This window comes from Chanos chanos, chromosome 3, assembly GCF_902362185.1.
Source record: "Chanos chanos chromosome 3, fChaCha1.1, whole genome shotgun sequence".
Classification (NCBI taxonomy): Eukaryota; Metazoa; Chordata; class Actinopteri; order Gonorynchiformes; family Chanidae; genus Chanos; species Chanos chanos.
The window spans coordinates 45,852,100-45,875,249 of NC_044497.1; the positions used below are offsets into that span (position 1 = coordinate 45,852,100).

At 39.4% G+C, this 23,150-nt stretch overlaps 1 protein-coding gene across 1 annotated transcript in view; it reads right to left on the minus strand.

The window, feature by feature from the left end:
- Window positions 1–5,995: 5,995 nt before the first annotated feature.
- Window positions 5,996–23,150, minus strand: part of znf462 (zinc finger protein 462) — a 40,846-nt gene continuing 23,691 nt past the window's right edge. Inside the window, exons 4-13 of the mRNA XM_030769012.1 lie at window positions 22,718–22,855; window positions 19,336–19,706; window positions 17,583–17,701; window positions 14,637–14,825; window positions 10,857–11,124; window positions 10,580–10,716; window positions 9,941–10,164; window positions 7,472–7,700; window positions 7,037–7,169; window positions 5,996–6,691 (exon numbers count right to left, since the gene is read on the minus strand). Of these exons, the coding sequence (XP_030624872.1) occupies window positions 6,475–6,691; window positions 7,037–7,169; window positions 7,472–7,700; window positions 9,941–10,164; window positions 10,580–10,716; window positions 10,857–11,124; window positions 14,637–14,825; window positions 17,583–17,701; window positions 19,336–19,706; window positions 22,718–22,855 (2,025 nt within the window). The 3' untranslated portion in view covers window positions 5,996–6,474. The remainder of the gene's footprint in view (window positions 6,692–7,036; window positions 7,170–7,471; window positions 7,701–9,940; window positions 10,165–10,579; window positions 10,717–10,856; window positions 11,125–14,636; window positions 14,826–17,582; window positions 17,702–19,335; window positions 19,707–22,717; window positions 22,856–23,150) is intronic.

A 23,150-nucleotide genomic window follows, 5' to 3' on the forward strand; every position in this document is an offset into this window, starting at 1 on the left:
AATATGACTTTGTATTCAACGATTTAGGCATAATCTGAATGTGTACCTATTAGGTTAAGTTAGATGATGGTTCACTGGAAGTTTATCAATAAGGAAAAAATGTCCTCACAGTTTATTGCATCATGACTGTTAAAACTGTGGTTTTCCCCCTCACTATCTCATATCAACTGATCAGAGTAACAGTTGGATGACAGTAACATTTGGCTCAAAGCCTCTAGAACACAACAAGACAGAGAAAAGTGAATTATCCAGTGAAGACAGTCTCATTTCTCTCTTAAATAAAAGATGAAGGAGTTACACCACTGGGGACAGAACCTTGTCCTTATATCTGGGCACATGGTGACCTCACTGTCCACATTTTAATTGGCAGTTGGAGCCCAGGTCAAACCCACAGGGAAGTCAGCAGGCCTCGGCTTCACCCAAGAGGATGTTGACTTTTGAACTCAAGAATCCACCGTATCCCTTGCTTTATTACAGAACTGTATATAATATTAGATATCTGAAAAAAGTTTGTTGTATATAGAGGACTGCAAATGTACTGTCAGACGCTATCTCCATGCCAACAGGATTTCTGAAATGTTTGCCAGAAAAAGTCTCAATTGAGAGTAATCAGCAAAAATAACCGTCTGGAACTTTGTCTGGAACTGAATGGTACTTTCGCCAGGAAGTTAAAGCTTTGCCACAAACAGATCTTTCAGCAAGACAATGATTCCAAGCATACCTCAAAATCAACTGACCACAAAATTAATTCAGAAATTTATAGTTTGAATTACACAGGATTGTTTACAAAGCAGATCACATATTCTGTACGGACAAATGGCCAAAAATATTCCCCCATGTGTCCACCATTCTCATAAAACAACTCAGCGGTGCTATCCTTGAAAGGTCAGGGTGCTCAACACACAGGGGGTAAATATTTGAGATACTTTGTAAGTATTGTAAAATTGAGCAGTCTTATTTTAGTTGGTTCCACTACATAATCACTGAATATTTCTACATGTTTAATCAATCAAATACACTCTTACACCCATGTTAATTTTTCATTACTATCTTGAGTCACCGACTGCAGTCAAATGGGAGTAATTTTGGAAGGCAGAGACTCTGTTTGTCAACAATTTGTTGACATGTCAGTCATTTGTACAACGCCATAAGATTTAAAGTGCTGCCTCTTTTGATACCTTATCCTTAGTGAGCTTAGGCTAGCACTAGCAGCATTTTGCACCTGGTAATCAAAACATGAAAAAGATTTTTTTTTTTTTTTGACAGAACTCCCCTTAAAATAGCCACATGATTTGAACCTATGATTTTGATGTCAAGTGATGTAGTAACCTTCTGTCACAAAGATGGGCTTCTGCACAGTTTTGCATCAGTCTTCGTTACGTTTTTGATCCAGCGCAAGATTTGACCGTGAAACGCTTCACCAGATTGATTTCTTTTTCAAATAAATCAGTAGAGCTCCTCTTGAATATGAACTATATATTAAATGAAATTAAATTACTTCAAAGCAGATTTGGCTTACTTGACATTAAACCACATCAGACTAAATGTTTTCACATATATTTGTATGTGCATATGAGTATATATGAATATGTGAATGTAATTGCATACTGCCTGTGTTAAAGGTTAGTCAGGTGCATGTGGCATGGTAATATGTTGAAAGCTCAGTGTGGTTACATATATGTGTATATGTATATGTGTATTTATATGAGCATACACATGTATATATACACATACAGACATAAATGTATACATACATATATCATCTTAATCACATGCTGCCATATAATTGCACACTGTCTGCCTGTTAAAGGTTAGTCAAGTGCAACATGGTAATATGTTGAAAGCTCAGTGCGGTCACTGCCCACAGGATCAGTCTCGTCACAGCTCAGAAAGGCCCATCACTCATCGTCAAGCGCTGCTTTAACTATCGCTAAGACAGGGCTCTGCCATGGCTGCTCTGTGGTCTCTAAGGCTTGAACGTCTACCGCCGGCTCCTGTGAAGTTCTGAGCTTCTGAGATTACATCTGATCCCTCTCGTCTCCAGGATATTTCTGAAGATGACGATAGACCTATGCAATCAAGAGATTCAGAAAATAGACACACACACATTCGCACGTACGCACAGACGCACACACGGAGTGAGCATAAGATGTCTTCATGGACTTCAAAGGGTGACCTCCCTCTGACATGATGTGCTGTATAAATTTGAGTGCATGACTGATAATGTGGACTTTTGAGAGAAAAATTTATTTGAAGAAAATGCAGAGAAAAAAAAATGCTTTTTCTTCATATACTATGACCCTCCCCAGATTTTGAATGGGAATGAGAATATATTCCTTTTGATTGGAGATACCATATTTAAGTGGTGTGGAATGTTCTACATAAGGTTTTATATAAACAGATCTGTAAATACTGAGGCCTAAGATGATCTGAACAATTTTGTGAGCCTTACATCATTACAGATTTATTATGCTATGCATTTACATGATAATATTCCACATTACTGCACAAAACACTTACTTCAAACCATATACTCACAAAGCCATCCTTTGAGCCGAGCGCTATCATTACGTTAAGGTCAGCATTGTAAATTGTCACAGGACAGAGCTCAGAGAACGACTGAGAGTTGAAGTCAAGGAGCCAGCAATCACTGAACATTTAATCAAAGTTCTGTCTTCTTGTCCACAGTTGGGCCAAGTTCATGGCAATAAATTCAAACTTGAAAAGCATCTAAAACTCAATTTTGATCTCATATTTCAGAGCGCAAGCAAGCCAGGTTTGCTTTGAATTAATTAACTCATCCAAACAAATCCAGCGTGTTCTATTACTATTTATGTGAAGACAAAGCACAAGACAGTGGTGACATTCCTATATCAGTATAAAACAACATGGTTATTTTACGCTCGAGGTAGCCCTTTACTGCAGTGAGTCACTGAAGGTCAAAATCTTATTCTTCCATTAGTTCACATATTCCTCACCTAAATAGGATAGCACAGCAAGCCTCACTCATGAATATCAGAGAGGATTTTTTTTTCCTCCACGGTTGGCACAGTGTAAATGACTGTCATTTCTTTTTTACTAAACTGTGACTGAACTGAGGTAATCACAATCACTTTTCATGTCAGCTTCTCTCTTTCTCTTCCCTAGCCCTGGGGTGCTTTTCTATATCAGCAGATATGTATGAGGACAGAGAGTCTTACAGAAAAAAGAACTTGCAGCAGTATGACAGAGGAGCACTGAGATGAGAGGTTCTGGACTTCCTTTAAAGGGTGTTGGCTCTTATCATATTTCTTGTTCTCCTTCGACAACGCGATTGACAGGATCGGATGCGCTGATCAAACATGAATGTCACCTCAAGTACACGCAGTAATCATCATTTCCTGACATTATTAAATATAAGATTTCAAAGCTGTGCTAAAACACATGGATGCATTATTGCTATTACGCCCAGTGGTTTGTTTACGAAAGCTTCCAAGTGTTCATTTTTTCATTTATTTATTTCATTTTTGCCTTTGGCTGTGTGGGAAATGTGTTTACCTGAAAGTCCCTCCATTTACTATTCAGTGTCATGATAAGCATATCAAGACCCAAGGCAGGATTACTGCGCTGAAGAATATTCCCCGCCTTCTATAACTGATGCATTTGAAATGTAGGGATCAATGAAAAATTATTCTCAATAATTTATCATATCAGTTATCCCCCCCCCCCCCCCCCCCCAAAAAAAAGCAAAACACATTTCTATTTCTATTCCATTTGATTGCTGTGAGGTAGCATCAGTAATCTGAGACAAACTCAGACATTTCAGCACATAAACTTACAAATAATACTCAAGGCCATATCCAAGAACGTTGTGTTATCTGATAACTTTATTAACAAGTTAAAAAAAGACAATGAATTACAATATTTACAGAATATCCAGAAATAAATGGAATAAAATTGTAAACAACCATTCTAGTCAACATCACAACCCACCATCAGGAATCAGGTTTTCACAGGAGAAAGGCAAGATGGAGGAGCTAAGTCAAACTATGGTGAACTTTCAACAGTCAGAACAAAGGAAAAAACATAATCAAATGTATATACAGGAATCCAGTGTGTTATGAATGGAGCTGCCAGCTAAAGGCAGCGGTTCAAAAGCTTATTTTCTTCGATGTTTCTCTACATGGTTTAATCGTTAAAAAGCTAGGCTAGTCCTTATAAAGGAAAAGGAGGGGCAAAACCATTCAGCACCCTATCACCCCTGGGTTATTTATAAAGTACAAAAAGAGGAGGAGAGATATTTGTTTCTAAACCAGACATTGTACAACAGCTTCAAACATTGGAGAGCTGAAAAGAGCGGGGGGGGGGGGGGGGGGGGGGATTATCTTTTGATTTCATATGTTTCTTTTTTGTTTTGTTAAATATGAGAACAACACTTAAAGGAAAAAAAAAGTACAGTATCCTTTCTGAAACAACACAGTTTCAAACACTTGACGAGTAGTTTGTTTTCTATACATGGCTGCGAACGACGTGCAGAGTACCCAGAATGCACTTGGTAACATCTGGGTCCTCACTCTTTGCCACTGGGGTTCATTGCTCTGGAAAGACAATCATATCAAGGACTGCCAGCTAAAACTTCAATAAGCTGGCAATTTTGGTACCAAGAAGTTGTTTTTTTTTTTTCCTCAGTGTTCTTTTTATTTCATGTAATTTCATGGCTCATTGTATATTTTTGCTTTGTTAACCATTAAAACTATTCATATCTGCTTTATTGCTCCAACTGATGTTGGAAAGAAAGCATTTTGATCAAGCTTTATAACAATTGCTCTTCACATCAAATAAGGCTTTGGGGTATTTGAGCATCATCTTTCAACACATACAATCTCTGCCTTATTCGCCAGAACTTAAAATCTAACAACACATGTACAGTACATCACATTCCTAAAGATGTCTCCATGTGAAAAGGTATAAGATCGCATTGCGCATCGAACCACTTTAGATGCAACAAAGTCCCACAACAAAGTCGTCCCTTATTGTCACAATAAGTGTATTAGCCACCCAAGAACAGAACCGCTATACGAGAAGTATCCCCAAACCTGACCAATATGTCAGTAAGGGCAATGGTAAAATGGAAGAAAGTGTTCTGGTTTTAATAAAGGTACAGTGGAGAAACTACCTGAGACGAGCAGCTTCAGAATATCGTTTATCATCTGACACATGTCATCATTACTTTATTTTAAATCATGCAAAAAGTAACGGTTAGTACGGAGTACGCTTGTGGGAGCACTGGTTTAAGGATTTTTTTCAGAAATCTTGCTTTTCTGTTGTTAATGTTGAGGGGCGACATTAAAAGCAGTTCGTGTGAAGAAGTGCAGAAAATGCCTACACTGGCAGACAAACGAAAAAAAACAAAAAAGAATCAACAGTAGCAATTTGCTACAAAACTTTGGGGATAGAGTCAAAAAAGCAAAAAAAAAAAAAAAAAGCAAAAAAAAAAAACCAAAAACATGTTTAAAAATCAAACGTTTGATATTCAGATAAATAAGATGCAACTATTCCTCAAGGAATTCAGCTACAGGAAGATTAACACAAGGCTAAAATGTAAAAAAAAGAAACTGTAAGCGAACATTCAAGTCAAATCAGTCAAATCCCCTTTTTCTTAAGAGTTTAGAAATGCAATCTTACCACATCTTTGATCAGACTGCCGAATATAACTTTCTCCTGAACAATCAGGGTTAGACTCAGGGTTAAACTCATTTTAGCTAACATGTGCAGGAATGATCATGCTCTTGCTTTACTGTTATCACTGTTTGAAGACCACAGAGATAAACAGGAAGTAAGTGAACTCTGAACTGGAGGCCATGCAATTCTAATAAACAGACAGAGTCCTGGGTCCAGTGTCCTGAGTTTTGAGATGCTGTAATTCAGCTGTTTTCTCTTTGTAATGTTTTGATTCTATTTGTAATGGGTTTTTTTTTATTACATTCATCTATGTTTTCTTACGGTGAATTCTAAGGAATGAACCTACACATACGAGTCCTCCCTTGTAAGCCAAAGAGTTTTGTTTGTGAATCTTCAGAATAAAAGGTATGTTCAGGAACTTTCTGTTCTTCGAGGAATTCCCAGACATATTGTTAAGCATGCCCACAAATAGAGCAAAAACTAACGCAACAGAAACTACTGATTTGACCTGAATGTTTGGGTTACAGATTCATTCACTATTGGTTACCAATATATTAGCATCTGTCCTATGGGACCATGTCACACTTCTTAAGGATCAGCAACTCAAAAACATATAGGATGTAACACAACCTAGAATTTGAAACATTTCAAATCTAATGATGCTTCAAACCACAAGAATCTCTTTAAAAACGTTGTTTTTTCAGTAAGTGTTCATTAAGCAGCCTATTCTTTCCCCAGCAAAACATTCTCAAACCATACCACATGGTCTAAAGACAAGAGACTTGTGAAACTACAGTGTTCTTCATATTTTTTTTAAAGGTCCTTTTTGGTCTCAAGCATTTCTTTGTCCTCCTCATTCAGAAATGGATTCTTCGATAGGTCAGATGGGCATTCTTTCTCAGTCTCTGTAGTGTTACAGGAGAGGTCCATCTCCCTGTCTGTCAAGGCTGTCACTGAGACAACAGGAGGCAGAACTGTTGCTCCTACTGCAGGGGAGGGGCTGGAGTCTGTTCTACTGCTGTTAACAGTCCTAAACGGAGCCAAACAGGTCAAACGTTAAAGGTCACAAACATTTGAGACCAACAAGGATTCTGTTGAGGCACAACACAATATTGTGGAACTCACACACAGCACAGTAGTGTTGTTTTCCTGACACATTACGTCATAATGACTACTTACGCTTACTGTCGTGCATAAAACACACAAAACTACAGTTGGTTCGAGCTAAAGAAAGACTGTGATCAACCACAGTGCAACAGCACTGACTAAGCACAGACCTAAAAAGAAAAACCTCTGAGTATGCTTCGGGCTTAAGTAAACTGAGTTCTGCTATATAAGAAAAAGACAGATAGTGAGTAAAAGACTGAGGACTCACATGCCGTGTCGGAGGACGTGACGCTCCAACTCAGAACTGAGGGTAAACCAACGGCCACAGAACTCACAAGGAAACCGTTTCTCACTGTTTACACACACACTGCTGCTGCTCGGAGAACTGGGAACAGGAACGTCTGTAGAACCACAACAACAGTGTCAGAAAGACATCAGAGACAAAAACAGAAACACAGTCAAAAGAGAGAACTGAGTAAATAATCTTAAGAGAAAGAAATGTAGTTCACACACAGACAGAAAATCTAACAAAAGCTCACGAATCACACACAGTCTACAACATTTGTGCTAAAGCATAAAAATGACACCACATATGAGTGTAAAAGGCTGTCAAACAGGGTGCTAAATACAAACACACTACACTCAGCGAGGGAAGCTGGCAAAGAGAACGAAAGACACAAAACTTATATTTTGCAAACTCCACCTGTTGACTCTGGCTTCTCTGCCTCCTTTTCATCTTTTTCCTGCTCCTCTCTCTCTTCCTCTTCTGCCTCCTCTTCTTCCTCTATCTCTTCCTCTGCCTCCTCTTCCTCCAAAGTCACACCTTCATCACCCTCCTCTTCCTCAGCACTACTCATGCTGTTCATCTTCTCCGTAAGAGCCTCCAGCAGGTCCAGGTTAACTCGCCCCATCATCTCAAAGTTACGGATCACCTGCAAAGGATAATTGGGTGGAGCAGTTTTACATAAATGAATCATTAGTTCTCCCCATTACCTTAGTGGGGTTTTTTTTTAACAACTTCGACAACACAATTAGGAAGAAGAAGAAGAACCAATATTATTATCTCTGGCAGTAGCAGGAGTATCGACGGTAGAAGCAGCATTAGTAGTACCAGTAATACCATGACAATGAGTATGCTGAAGTGCATATTGTGTGATGACTATAGGGATTGAAATCCCATGAGATGAGTGGGGCATGATTTTCTTATTATAAATTACTTTTGTGCTATTTGTTTCTATGACTCAATAGCAGCCAAATACAAGACACACAACAAATGCAACTTGGGAATCATAAAATGAGATAATTAAGCCTGATTCTCATGCCAAGACACACAGTTAAGTGTTTTCATTTTTTTTTCTTACACAGATTGCAATTTACAGCCTTGTTTACTTTACTACACCCCGAGGCAATTTAGTTTGAATAAGTACAAATGAAATGCTAGAAAGTAGGTTTTTTTCGTTGCCAAAAATCCTTCAAACATATCAAACAGTTGCAGGAAGATGATGCTTACAGCTGAATTTACAGGGTGTTTTTTATTTGTGGGTGGTGTTTCTGAAAGTGTGAATGGTCTCGAATTGCCTGTTCTTAGCTTTCCAATGGAGAATTAACCTGCAAAAGATACTGAAGACACCTGACTGCCTTTTACATGCATCAGTTGCCAAAAACAAGCCAAGCACTCCATCTACATCTACAATCCCCAATGTCACCTAATCATTTAGCTGTCTGTACCACGAGACTCTATTTCATTACCCCAGTGGCCATTTCGTTTATTGATATTTACACCACAATCAGTGCAGTCAAGTCACACGTACATCATAAAATTCAAACTCAGTTCAAGAGTGGCAGAGTCACTGCATTCAGACCTAAATTCCAACAGAGATAAAGGCGATAGGAGTTGACGTTCATTGTACTTTTCAGATTAAACTGTAAATGCCCTCTGTAACTGACTGACATTGAAACCATGGCTTGCTTTGATAGAGAGGGCATTATCCATATCCTCTCAAGTGCATACTGCCCTTCAGCCCACTGAGTCACCAGGTGACTGTTCTCTGTCTCTCTCATACAATGCGTGTCAAGGATATCAAACCTACTTCAAGTAAAGTTACTCTGGAAATGTTTTACAGTATTGATAAATTTGAATTAATACAAAGCAAAAGCAAGAGCATAAGCAATGAGTTTCACTTTAGAGCTCAGAAAAGGAGTAAGTGCATTCCCTTTTACAAAATAAAACTGATCATGGAGAAAGCTGTCACGATTATTCACGCTGTCTTTCCGCTATCGCTGAGTGAGGACAAAGACTTTTTCACACACAGCTATCAACCTTTTTACAAGTTAGGAGTTTGTTCTAAAATAAAGATACCTGCTTCCACTTTTTTTGGTCAGTTACTAAAAGGTTTAAAAGAGTACATCAGTGGTACACCTGCCTGGTCTTCCCCTCCCACAGCCTGAGTAAGAAAGCTTGGGAGGAAAAAAGAGGCCAAAGCTGGAAATCTACAAAGTTTGATGGGATCCCAGACATTCAGAGTCTATAAACACGCTAAAAATATAAATATCATTTACGGCATGTTTGAGAATGAAAAGATTTTACATATTTGTTATTCATCTTCATTAAGCTTTTTTTTTTAAACTGGCCCAAGGGTGTGAGGAAAATAGGCTACTTAATAGCTAAGGAAACAGTGTGGGTGTTGTCATCATTTCCTGTCATTACATGAACAAACCAGGGTAAAACAGAACTGAAATTTCAGAGGAAAACTTTCAAGTACTGCAATGGTCCTTAAAAGATCACACTGTTTTTTTTTTTCATTTAAATATGATGATAGCAAGTGACAGTGTGACTTACGTGACAGTTCGTTTAAGGCTGGGTTTTACAATGTCCAGGAGAAGTAAACAATACGACAAAGGCCTTAACTCACACGATAAGACATTCAGCTATCGGTCTGAATGTGTCAAAGATTTACAATGATCTCCAAAGTTATTCTCACATTGAGAGAGTTATCTATCAACTGACAGGTCGTTTTCGGTAATAAACTGTTGGACTCACAAGGAGTTTGAGGAAAATCGCCAAGCCGCTTTTGTACTCTATATGTTAACACATTAAACGAAAAGTCTTCTGGCTTTACTGAGCAGATGAATCGCATTACCCAGCGAGGTTAAACAGTAGGGAGATGCTGACCTTGTGCTCCTCTCTCAGGTGAGTCTCCAATTCCTCTCTGTGCTTGCTGTCATAGTAACAGAGCTGGCACTGGTAGGGCTTAAGCTCATCGTGTTTGTGGATGTGCTGTTGAAGACTCTCATCGCTGGAGCAGGTGAAGGTGCACTTATGACAACGGAACACCACACCCTGCAGGTGACGAGACAGTTTCGAGCGACACACTTCCAGAGGTACCACGCGTTCCTCTGAGAGTGAGAAACATAAAGGGTAGAGAGAAAAAAGGACAGAGGAGACAGAACAAGGAAAGATAAATGAGTTAGAACAAGAGAAAGAGTGGGGAAAAGATTAAAAAAAAAAAGAAAAAAGATGATACGGATTTGATACGGATCCTCTCAAAAGATTTGATTGCACAACTCCAAAAAATGTAGACAGCAACAAAGACCCTGATGTTTTCAATCAGCTCTCACAAAGTCATAGAATCAAAGAGCCATAAAGCCAAGAGTCCCTCGCAGCTGATCAGAAGTGGCTGTGTGCCACATAACGAATGCACACTGTGCCGCTCTGTTCATAATGCTTCATTTGTTAGGATGAAACATGATCCTAAATGTTTGGAGACAAAAATTTAGTCAGATAGCTTAGAAGAGCGAGGAGGCCTCTAACCTCTGTGTAGGACGATGTGGTCTATCATATTGCTCTTGTACTTGGTGTGATACAGACAGAAGGGGCAGCGAAGGTCTTTAGGCCCTTCCTCAGGGGCTGTCGAATGCCCTGCCTCCACGTGCATGGAGAAGGTTGACCTGAGAAAGACAGCAAATCCAACGACACTTTAAAATGTGACACTCTGGAGCCATAACTGTAGGCACAAGGTGAAACCCTGTGCACAAATGATATGTTTTATGCCTAAGGATATGGGGGCAGATAAAGGTCATTTCCTTACTTGTAGCAGGTGAAGAAGGAGCAGTCCTTGCACTTGAAGAGTTTCTTGCCACCATGACGATCTCGATAGTGTCGACGTAAGCTCTGCATATAGCCTGAGCTGAACTCACAGAACTCGCAGGTCAGGATCCCGTCAGGCCGAGTCTGGGTTGGGGGGTCTGACACAACTGTGGGGGGGTCCGGCAGGCCGGATGAACTCTGGCTACGAGAGGCCAGCTGGTAATGGCTTAGTTGTTGCTGCACATCAGGAGGTTCCAGGTACCCAGACTCTGTGATGGAGGGATTGACAAACAGAGGTGGAGTGAGAGAGGGCGGATGGGTGTGTGCGTGTGTGACAGCGAGAGAGAGTGAGAGAGAGAAAGAGAAAGAGAAAGAGAGAGAGGGGCTGTATGAGACAGCTGCTGAGCAGCAAGTCTTGATTATTTTTATGTAAGCACATAGACTGCTTGATTGAAACAAAGATAAATTATGGAGATTGTTGACCCCGTGAATTAATGCGTGACTTCACTGAGGAGCTAAAGTGACACAGATTCTATCCTCGAAATGCACAACGGCCCTAAACATCTAAAAGGTTCGTACTCCTGTTCTCAGTACTCCATTTGCAGCCTCTGCTCATGAGGAAAAAAAAACACAGCAGAGTCATGTTTTATGGGATTACACAACATTTACACAGAGATATACTATCATCCTCATCAGGTTCTAGAGACAGAGAGACAAAGGCTTGAGGACAAGTATATGTGAAACAACCGCATAACCAAGATGTTCCACCATATTTCACAGCATGTATAAAGTGCTCTTCAACATAAGCATCCTTCTTCTGATGCCAAACCCAGTGCTGGTGCATTAGGCCAAAAATGCTCAATTTTGGTCTCATCTGACCACAGCACCTGGTTCCAATCAAAGTCCCAATGTTATTTAGCAAACACCAGACAGTTCTTTTTGTTGATTGCTCCAAAAAAAGGGGCTTTTTTTCAAGTGGCCATTCCAAAAAGCCTACTGAAATTTGTCTTCTGCTGGAACAATTGGAGACTTTGTGTCTCCCAGATTCAACCATGTTTTGTAAAACTCCAACTTGGAAATGTCAAAGCATCCATCTCATTATGATACATGCTCTTGCAACCTCTAGTAGGCATTGGCACTAAGGACTTGGTGTTTACAAACTTTATAATTACTGAACTTGCAAACAATATACCTGAAATACGAGATGGTATTGTAGAAATTAGCAAACCTGAGCACAGCCTGATTTGTCTTCTCTTTTCTGAGAGTTCTTCCCTTTCCTTACAGTAGCATGTCAAATACACTTGGTGTGTTACATTCCTTTTATTCCCCAGTGAAACTAGAGGTCATGGATGCCAGAGTGCAGTTATCACAGATTAAAATAATCTTCAAAATGCAGACTGAATAGGAAATTCCATCATTAGATGTTTTGCTGATGGTGGTTCAAGAAACTGTCTCAAAATCTCCTTTAAGTGTCAAAGAAATCTGAAATTTGGTTACTACAGCCGCATATGTTTTACATCATGCTCATGGATGGGGCATTGTCATCCTGGAAGAGATCATTCCCAATCAGGATAGAAACACTAAACAATGGACATAAACCAGGCCAGGAAAATGCAATTCCACACCAAAACAGAGCCATTAGAATTCACTGTGGGAAAAAAAGAGCTTTGGGGCTGTTAGTTTCTTTTGGCATGTGCCACAAATGCACTCATCCGCTCGTTGAGACCAGGGTGAAGGATGACTCAGCTGACCATATGACTTCTCCACTGCTAAACAGAAGACCACTGTATTCTTTGCACCACTTTATTTGCATATGTGCATTTTTAGAGGTAATAAAGGGTTTACAACTGACTTGAAAATGTCTGCTCACACCCTTGACTGATATTTGCAGTCTACTGGTTCAGAGTTGCTTGTCTCTTTGGTCTTCCATCATGAGCAAAGCAAGGATATCACTATCAAAGAGTATATGCATTCAACCATGTCCGACCTTAATGTCTTTCCCTCAGACTTCCCTACCAACCATCAACTATTACTCAAGAAAACATCTACAGTTTGAGAAGGCTTTGACACTGAAGCTTCTGCAAAACAGGCTAAATCGCAGCTCTTTAGAAGTAACTGAGACCTGCTCGTACAGCCACGCCCAGCATTTGTATCCATGTATACGTCCTAAGCACGATGAGATGTTAACAGCTTAATTAACTCAGGATTCCAAGTGTGGAAGTGCTTGGTTTCAATACGCTTTGTAACCTTCATTTACTGGGCTTTTATTGGGTGTTACTTGTAGGCCATTTCACTCAGTGTTATCAAGGGCATGAATAATTTTGAGAGAATTCAGTATAACACATCTGCAGTAATTTATTGTCTCTGTGTAAAAAAATGCTACTTTCAGCATAGTGCAAGCAAGCACAGAAAAACTGCACAAAAAGGGTTGTCTTTGACTTTTTAAAATGCATATAATGCAATTCTCACTTTACAGCACGTGAAGGAAATAGCAAGAATTATAAGTTAACAGTTGATGTGCTTGAATGCAATACATCATTCACAAGGGGACAAGCTGCAGATGAAGAAGCACTTTTAATATTTCAACCATGAGGTAATCTATCTCCCTAAGTGTCTGTAACAGATTGTACTCTATCCAGTACAATTCACCAAGAGACAACCACAACTCAGCCTTGTCCTTAAGAGCTGTGGAAGACCACAGAAGTCATCAGCAAATAGACACTACAGAATTAAGCAATTTAACTGAAAACACAGAGATGAGGACACCCTGTAAAATCCTTTGCAATTTTTTTTTTGCAATATTTCCAGTGGAAGCGATTTCTGGTGTAAGACAGTTTGAAGGAAAAAACCCAAAGATTTCTGTTATGTATAAGAACTTTCTGAAAAATATGAGAGTACATGTTATCTGATTGTAAAGGCATTTTTACTGACAGATTATTTTTTAGTGGTCGATTTCAGTAGCTGCCAGTCTCTAGGCCTCTGGATTTAGTTACATCAGAGCCCTAAGCCAAACTAACTGAACTGATTATACAAACTATCTCAAGCTTATCCTGAACTTTTGCTACACATTAACCACCTTATATCTCACTAAGCCCTAGAACACCTGCATTCAAGTCCATTCCTGACAGTAGAGAATGTCAGCAATGCATTCTGGAATGGTCTTGAGTTAGAATCTATGGGAGGGAAAATTCCTTTGTGCGAGAAGCAAGGTGAAGACAGCAGCCAGGAACGCTTTAGAAATCTAGAAACACACAATAAAACATGAACACCAGATTCAGATTGCTTAGTCTCTCCTAAGGCTGACAGAGGATGGACTGACAGACTTAAGGGACAATGTTCCTGGTTAGCAACAAACCACCTATATCTCATAATTATCAGACAAATGACAAGTCAAGAAAGTAAAACACCCTGCTATGTTTCATCAAAAGAAACACATGAATGGATGAGAGCAAATAAAGAGTGTGACACATACACGCAATAGATCTCAAAAGTTAACGTTCCGTATTATCAAACCGATGCTGAAAAATAGCATACTCTGAAAATGTAGGTACTTTCCACAGTTATTAATGAACAAATTACTTATACCTTGTTCATTAACCTGGAGACAAAATAATTGTGATTCATCTATGATAATCTTATCACCTTTCACCTACAACCTTTGCCCTTTTAACGCACTGTTTTTCTGTCACGCACCAGAATACAGAATAATAATGGAACTAAACAAGATCATGTGCTTGTGAATGACATTTGACCTTGTCCCTGACTCTGATAGTGCTCTTACCCTCGCAAGAAAGGAGTGTGAGGGTGTTTGGGTCACAATCTTTAAGGGGCCTTGTCGTGCGGAGGGCTGCACCAGCTCGGAGTTTGGACAGGGTGAGTGTCTCGCCGTGTTCTCTCAGAGAGTGCTCCTTAAGCTGACTGATGGTCATGGTGGAGAATGGACAGGAGATGCATTTATATGTGTTCTCTCCTGAAAGGCAAGGAAAACACACAAAACCATCACATACAACATTTTGAAGGAGAATGCATGCTGTATGAAACCTGTTCAACCTATGACAATCTATTGTAAATGTAGCTTTTGCACAGGCATTAATCCTGTAACCTCACTCCAACAACCAGTACATTATATAATTGCTTTATAAGGTATTATGTATTTGTTATTGGTCAATACAGATGATTCATTTCACAGGATAATATTGTTTTTTTCACATGAGATTCACATTTAATAGGACAACGCACACTTCATGACATGCAGAGCATGCGCATTACTAACTGTCCACACCAACTGGTACAATCCTGGAAAATAGCTAAGATGTAAGTGCAGTTGTATTCCCCTCTGAAACCTTCAAACTCTATACTAGACTTCAACTTCTTATTCAAGGGTTTTTACAGCAGGCCCGCTGGAAAAAAAGCACTACAAATAGGTTTACACGTCTTCAATCCTATCTTCCCTCTTTTCTCTTCTTTTACGGTCTTTTTAAATTACATTACATGAAAAACACCAAAAAAAAAAGAGACTATTCAAGGACACTTTGATAGGCGTGATTGTGTATTTGTGCTTCAGTGGCAGGCTGTCAGCCCAGCTCTGAAAAGAAGGGTGCTGACACTCATTTTCTGCTGCTCTGCCCTTGAATGTCTTTCACACTGTACCGAGAGAACCAGCATTAACATGTCAGGAGCTATGGATTCCATAATATGCCAATGATTGAACTCCAGCAGTGGCCAAGCCTGAGGACATAATGACTAGTGTGATTGAACAAGAAAGGACATGATGTTTTGATAAAGGCTATGCACGAAAAAAAAACAAAAAACAAATAAATAAAAGCTAGACTACCTACCAACTGCTTTCAGCGTAGTGTAGTCTAACACACAACACATCTGAACAAATAAATTATCAGAGCTAAAATTACCAATTGTTGATCAGACTAATCTATTTTGTTTATCTCTCCCGTAATGACAGAACGATTTTTATATTCGATGTTGAATCTGTACCCTTCTAACATTTGTTATTGAAGATACTTTTTATCAATGTCTGACAAGATTACACCTCACCAAGTAAATCTTTGTCACAAAGCATATAACGTATAACGTATAGAAAATTAACTACAACTGAATGAGTGCACATACAGTACTATATCAAGGATTTACAAATATAGTAGAGTATTAATGATATTTACAGTATCCACCGAAATGCTTAACAACTTTGAGAACGATGACTAAAAAAGACAACAGACTGGGAACCCCACTGAAAAAAAGAGCCCCAAGAAGAACCCCACTGACTAGGTTTCTAAAAGATTGGTGAATATACTGATCCTCTGATCTGCTTGTGATTGCATTCTTTAATGTGAACCACAAAATTTCCATCAGGTTCAATGAAATGGTCACTACGGAACAGTAATTTTTGATGATTCTGAGCTTTGCTTGAGATTGTTCTCTTGTTGAAAGGTCCATTTGAGGCCAAATTTCAGTTTCTTGGCAGACAGAAAGCCTTGATTCCAGAAGTTTCTGATTCCAGTGAACTTATCATGAGTGTTCGTTCAATTTATGTAAATCAATCCCATAAAATCAAAGATCAACCACCATATTACACCATAAGTGTGAGGTTCTCCTCAAAATATGCACCCCAAACCCAAGACAGCTATTCACCTCCAAAAAAATCTTAATTTTGGTTCAGTGTTACCCTAGTCTCCACCTTAAATCAAAATTCAAACATTACTGAGCTAATTGCTCACTTTGGTTGACTGACTGAAATAAGAGCTTTTTCTGACAACCCTAAAATGATTATTGACACAGATGTGGCACCTGAAATATCTTTCCAAGCTGTAACCACATTTTGCAGACCTCCACTAATCACTTCCATACTTGTGAAGGTCAATGACCATTTTCCTTTTTTTCCTTTGAAAATTCCCTCTCCTCTCTTCGTAATGGTGGATATTTTTATTGCCCACAGAAACAGAAGACACGAGAGTCCAACATACTGCTCTCTAAGATGAGAAACTCCTCAAAGATACACAGCAGCTTTATTTTTATTGAAACTACTGAGTAGCGCATGATTTATCATGATCACCTTTTAAAAATGGTCTCTTTCATTTTTCATTTTTTAAATATTCTTAAAAAAAAATTCTAAAAATATTTTTCTCTCAGCATTTGTATTAGTGGAAAAGGAAGTTTTCGCATTATTTAGCATAAAATATGTACCATTAGTGCTGTTATTTTAAAGGATCACCTTTTTTCATTTTTATTAAGATTATGAATAATTTTTGAGGTTCAAAATATGACCGTGTCTGATTGTGTCTGATGCATTTAAAAGAACATTTTGAATTTGAGTTGTCTGCCAAAATGGTATGTACCTTTTTAACTTTTCATTTTATAAATGTTTCTTCGCTGGGTGCTAAAGTGACACACCTGTTTTACCCATTCTATCACAGTTCACAGTTTGATTGTGTCTATTTACAGAGCACTACTAGTCTTCACACCGTTTGTAAGAAAACATGAATTACAAAATTGACCTTCCTTGCTGTGACAGTCCCTGGAGGTTTTCTAACAAACCATTACAAATCTGATTCAGATTCAACTGATGTAATTATGACAATAATCAACATATAGTGGATATTTTCCTTCTGAGAAAAACAATCAGTAAGTGTCCATGAATTCTGGGGATGGACTTGTACAGTCAGTTTTAGTGCTCAGTACTGGGATTCCGTTTGACTGTAAAACAGAAGGTTACCTGCATGTGCTTTGTGTAGATGACTCTTGAGGCGGCTCAGGTAGGCAGATTTAAAAGGACAGAGCTTACAACGGAACGGCTTCTGATGCCCATGGTGAGACTGAACGTGACGATCCAAACTAATGGAAGAATAAAGAGAGAGAGAGAGAGAGAAAGAGAGGACAAAAGAGTAAAAGAGATGGGAGTGTTTACATAATATAGAGCAATAGAGGAATCCTGCTTCACAATGATTGTGATGTGTAGTGTCCAGAACCAGAGCAAAATTTAAAGAGAACAACAGTTTCTCTCTATCTACAACACTAACGAAAAAAACTGAGATCAAATGACTAAGAAAGGGGAATGGGAACCAAAAGATACATAATAATTTCCCAAAAAGCATGTGTGGTAAGGCTATCTTTGATAAAAAAAAAAAAAAAACGTGCTATGAGACTGTTTGCCAACCAAGGCATCTCCAGTGAGGATCTTGGGAATAGGTCTGTGTTTTCATGGCAGTCTCACGGGTGGCATGGGAACGCATTTGCTTTCTGGGTCAGAGAACATCCAGTGAAGTCGGATTACACCAGGGAGCTCAACAAAGACAAGGTCTTCGGCTCTGGATGAGACAAATTACTCTATCAAAATATCTATGAGTCTCACAGGAGTTACATGAAGGCAACAACCACTTTTATATGCTTTTCATGAAAGCGACGGGAATCTTTAGGAAAAGACGTTAAAAGGACGCTCAAGAGAAAGCTTATGCCTGGTACCGGAATGCCAGGCAGGCAAAGGGAGAGAGGTATCAGACCCTCACAGGAGACATTTATGGGGTGAAACAGAAGACACAGAACACATGAGAATGCCTGAATGATGTCAACTAGTCACTCAGGCTCTCAGGGCTTGCTATCCATCTACTGAATGTCTATATACCAATGAGATATGGATGCAATCCCCTCCGGTGTGACAGACCATACCATCTCCCTGGCATTATTATTCATATTTTTGATCTAACTGCCATGACAACATGTTTGATCTAATAAACATGACATCAAATGACGTCACATTTGCCATTAATGCACGTGACAGCACAGTTACTTCCAAATCTTTAGTTATCATGGTTGTCATAAAAGCACATGCTGTCTACAACGAGTGAAAAGAAACACATTTGTCAGTTACTCTCAAGGAATTTTGCTTAGCAATTTTAGAGTTCCAAAAATATTAATTCTTAGTGCAAGCTTGAAGACGACAGGTTTACCCAGAGAGAAGCAATTATCAGGTCTAATCTATTTCTAAGAGATCAAAGTGTTTCTACCTTGCTTAAATTCCCTTACAGTCTACTTCCAATAAATCCATATCAGACAGTGCAGTAGGCTTCCTAATCCAAATGCACACACCACCCACCTCTTAACCCAAATGACCTCTAGTGTATGCTGTATTCTAAAGCCTCACCAAAACTACTAGACTATCCTAGTTAGCACTTGTTAGATTATATTCCAATAGACAGATTTACCATAAAAACCTTATTCCACCCTCCCTCTGCCCTCTGTCCTCCCTACAGCCTCTCTGTAACCCCTGTTCTCTTAGGTCCCTCCATGTTCTACACTTGGCTTTTTATCTCCTCTTCCCTGCTCTCTATCCAATCGTTCTGTCTCCTCATCACCTCCATTAATCTCTCCACCTCTCCCATTTTCTCTTACTCAACCTTTTGAACACTTCAGTGGTCTTCTTTCACACATGTGTGCATGCACACGCACACACCTTCCCATACCCTCCTTACTTGTGTCTGAATGGAGAGGCGAACTGGCAGTACTGGCAGCTGTACTTGTCCTCTCTGTTGAACAGGGCCATGGCAGAGTGGCTTCTCTCGTGGGATCGCAGGCCTTGCATGGACATGAAGACCCGGTCACACTGACCACAGGGGTGCCCTCCCACCAGCCTTTCTTTCTCCTGACCCCCAACTGGAGCGTCCAGTGATGCGGATGCTGCCACCACTGCCGCTGCTGTTGCCTCTTTGGTCTCCATGGCAACGGGAACCCCAGCAACTGGTGAGTCCACCTCGGAGGAGACTTCCACGGCCACCGCATCCTCAACGTTGCCATTAGCAAGGCCATCCATCGGAATAGAGACAGGAATCTCAGCCACTTCCTGCTGCCGAAATAAGGCAGAAAAAAAAGACACTAAAATTAGCATCTGAGTTTCTGACTCCAAGACATTTGGGATATTTGGGTTCAAGCCAAAGATATCTCTCCTACTGGACTGAAAGGGTTATGAGCATAACAGGGATTATGTTCTAATTTTCTACTAATATTATTGGTATTCCATTTCATGTACTGCTTAAGTCTCAATTTCTGGGCAAAATGAGTGTCTCTGGATCTGAGAAAGTACAGATAAAAGAACCTTACTCTGTCATATACAATAACGTATGCCTTCAATGAGATGTCTATTGATATCTTTGTGGAACAAAACATCAAGCTATGCATATGTCAAAATAAAACAGATTCACGAGCACTGAATCTTACAATGCTGTTCTGCTGAACTATGGCATTTGTACAGTGCTGACTTCTGTATTGCTCAATACTGCAAGGCAAGAACTGTTAACACATGGTTTGAAGACAAAGTTGCAATGGCCAACAAAGGACCAAATACAAGACCTGCCTGGCTGACCCTAATGGGTTCTAATTCCATTAATACTTTAAGGTAAAAGGCTGTACGTTCCCTCCAGCTGTCTTTAAGAATTAGTTGGACAAACATTCATGACAGCTCAAACAGTTTTTTGAAGTCGCAGGTGTGCTGACACAAATAATTTCTTTGAACATTCATACATCTGTCTCATTAGTCATGACCTTTGGTAGATTCATGAATATGCCACAAGACTTTCATAAAATGAGCAACACAGGCTTGTTCTTTGGGTCTGAGTTTGATTATGTGGATAAACCCCATTTGGAGGTCCCCTCAGACCTCTGCCAGACCATCCAGGGTTCTTAACTGGGACAGGCTCAAAGTGGTTTCTGTGATTCCATAAGACAGTGAGGCTGTCTTTTTATGGTGCACAGGAAATTCACTATTTCAGAGGACCTGACCCTGCACTTCCTAGTGGTCATAAATAAAATGGCTGTTGTCCACTAAACTTGCCAGTCTTGCTTTGTCAGCCTTTTCTCACCAATGGTGCTGCCTTTCTCAGGAACGAGAGAGAGGACTGCACACCCTAAATGACCCAAAATCCCTGTTTGTTCAGTGTTTGTGTCACCAAAATCAATTATACTTTATGGTATTGTACTAGAATCACAACTCTCCATTCAGATATTTACAGCACAATGCAGATACCAGGAACATTTCCAATGTTTACTTATATCACTCTAAATTCAGCAGAGGGTTTCAGTATATAAAACACCACCATGACAATATTAAATCAATATTATTCAATTATTCAAATTCAATATTATACTATCTCTTTGATTTTTGATAACAGAAGTTATCTGCTTAATATTTTGACCAGCAATGACAACCTTATGTAACTTGAAGCTATCCACTTTGGCTTTGGTTACTTTAACACTGTATTCCCTATCTGCCACCTAGTGAGCAGTAATGCATGTCCTGGCCTGCAGAGGCAGGCCTTCAGTTGGCTGCCGTTTTTGAAGAGACGCTAAATCCTCAGGCCCTGGTCTCCCTGCCAAGTCCTTGGCACCCTCAGTGGAATACTAATACTAGGACAGTTACCCACTGCCCTCAAAGCCACGCTTTCTTCTACCCCTGCTAAAAAAAAGAGGCGAAAAAAAAACCCACCACTACCTCACTCATTTTCCTCCAAGGAAGCTGACAGACTGTCTACTTCAGGGCCTCAAATGCCATAAACAAACCTGAAAACAGAACGCTAGCCCATAAACTCAGGCCTTCACAAAAACAGTCACTCTCTACAGGCTTCAGGCAACTTGGCAAGTCCGATCCAAAACACAGAGAGGAGAAGAAAAAAAAAAACTTGGCTAGAGTAGAACTGTACATTGAAACACCAAAGCAGTTGAAAAATCCATTACATTGCATACAAAGACATTCAGGGGCAGCTGAGCAGACTTCTGAATGGAAGTAGTGCAAGCATAAAAGGATACATTCAGTTGCCATAGCGTAACACTTGAGAACACCATCCAAGGTAAAAGAGAGTGACACTACTTTTTTCATTTATTTGTTAAATTTATTCGAATAAAAGACTGTTAGCTGTGCTTATATTGTTTGGTTTGATTTGTTGCTGAGTGTCCTTTACTCAAGGCTTAGGGGTCATTACATACGCAGTGACAGAATGGTGTAGAAAAAACAAAATGGAGGCCATAATCTTTAATTAAAATATTTTTATATAAAAAGTCTGAAACAATGTGCAAAAGAAAAATATAAGTCGCACTGAAAGGATCCAATAGTATGATAAGTTTCTAAGGTTCAATGTTAAGCCCTGTATTCAAACCACAGTGTTCAGCTATCTCAATTACTACCATCACAAATACAGCACAGTCTCTCAAAGGAAAATCTCTCGTCCTTCCTGCACAGAGGATAAACTATAAGTTGGATGTTCTAATGAATTATAGCACATTAACAAAATAATGCAAAAGATACCCGATAAAGCAAGTGTGCAGTTTGAAAGTGACCAGGTACTTTTATGCTGGAGCAGAACAGACTCACTGTTGATCAGCAGAGAGTGTTAGTGCTTTCTAACTGCCCGTCATTTGGATGTGGCCTGTTACATAAAGACCACATGAACTCCATCAGGAAACAACAGCTGTGCATAAAAGAGGGGGATCGCCCTTATTCCCCGCTGAAGCAGTGCCATGAAAATGAGACCAAGAGTTTGACATCATCTGAGAACCATTTATGAAAGTGGTAGGCTAGCCTGGGAAATCCTTAAAAGGCAGCTTCATAATTTTCCAACAGACCTGCTCTGAACCTTGTTCACTACACATAGACTTATATTAACCATTAGCCATCATCTGATATTGTTTTAAGAATAATAACTTCACACTCAGTAATTTAAATTATCGCAAATTAAATTAAAAAAATAAGTTAAGTCTATGTCTGACTGAGAGGTACTTATAGTTCTGTATATCCACTTTAGGTAAATAACATGACTGTAAAATGACTACATCCATAGCGTACCAATGATTACATAGTCCATTTACCTTCACATGCCCCTCCTTGACTTCTCCATACTGTACATGTTTTCTCAAGTGGTTGCAGATGGCTCTGAGGGTGGGGTGAACTTCAACACAGAAGTTGCACCTGTACCCTATTGGGGCTTTATCACCCTGGCTGTCCGACTATTGGGAGAGAATTGTGTGGGAGAGAAACAGGTCATTTTAACCGATCCATTGTATCACAATTAATTAAAATTGGTTTAGTTTTAACAATGAGATACATCAAGGTTAATTGGGTCATTTACTTGTAAGTCCCCTTAGAAACTTCATTTACTTATTATTCTTTAAGCAAAGGTTCTGTATGTGTACAGTTTGGGGTCTTATGTTACATGCGTTCACTCTAAACCACGTGGTATTTGATTTATGATTCTGCAGAGACTGTAAATGGAATTATTTTACACAGCAAAATATTCACTGT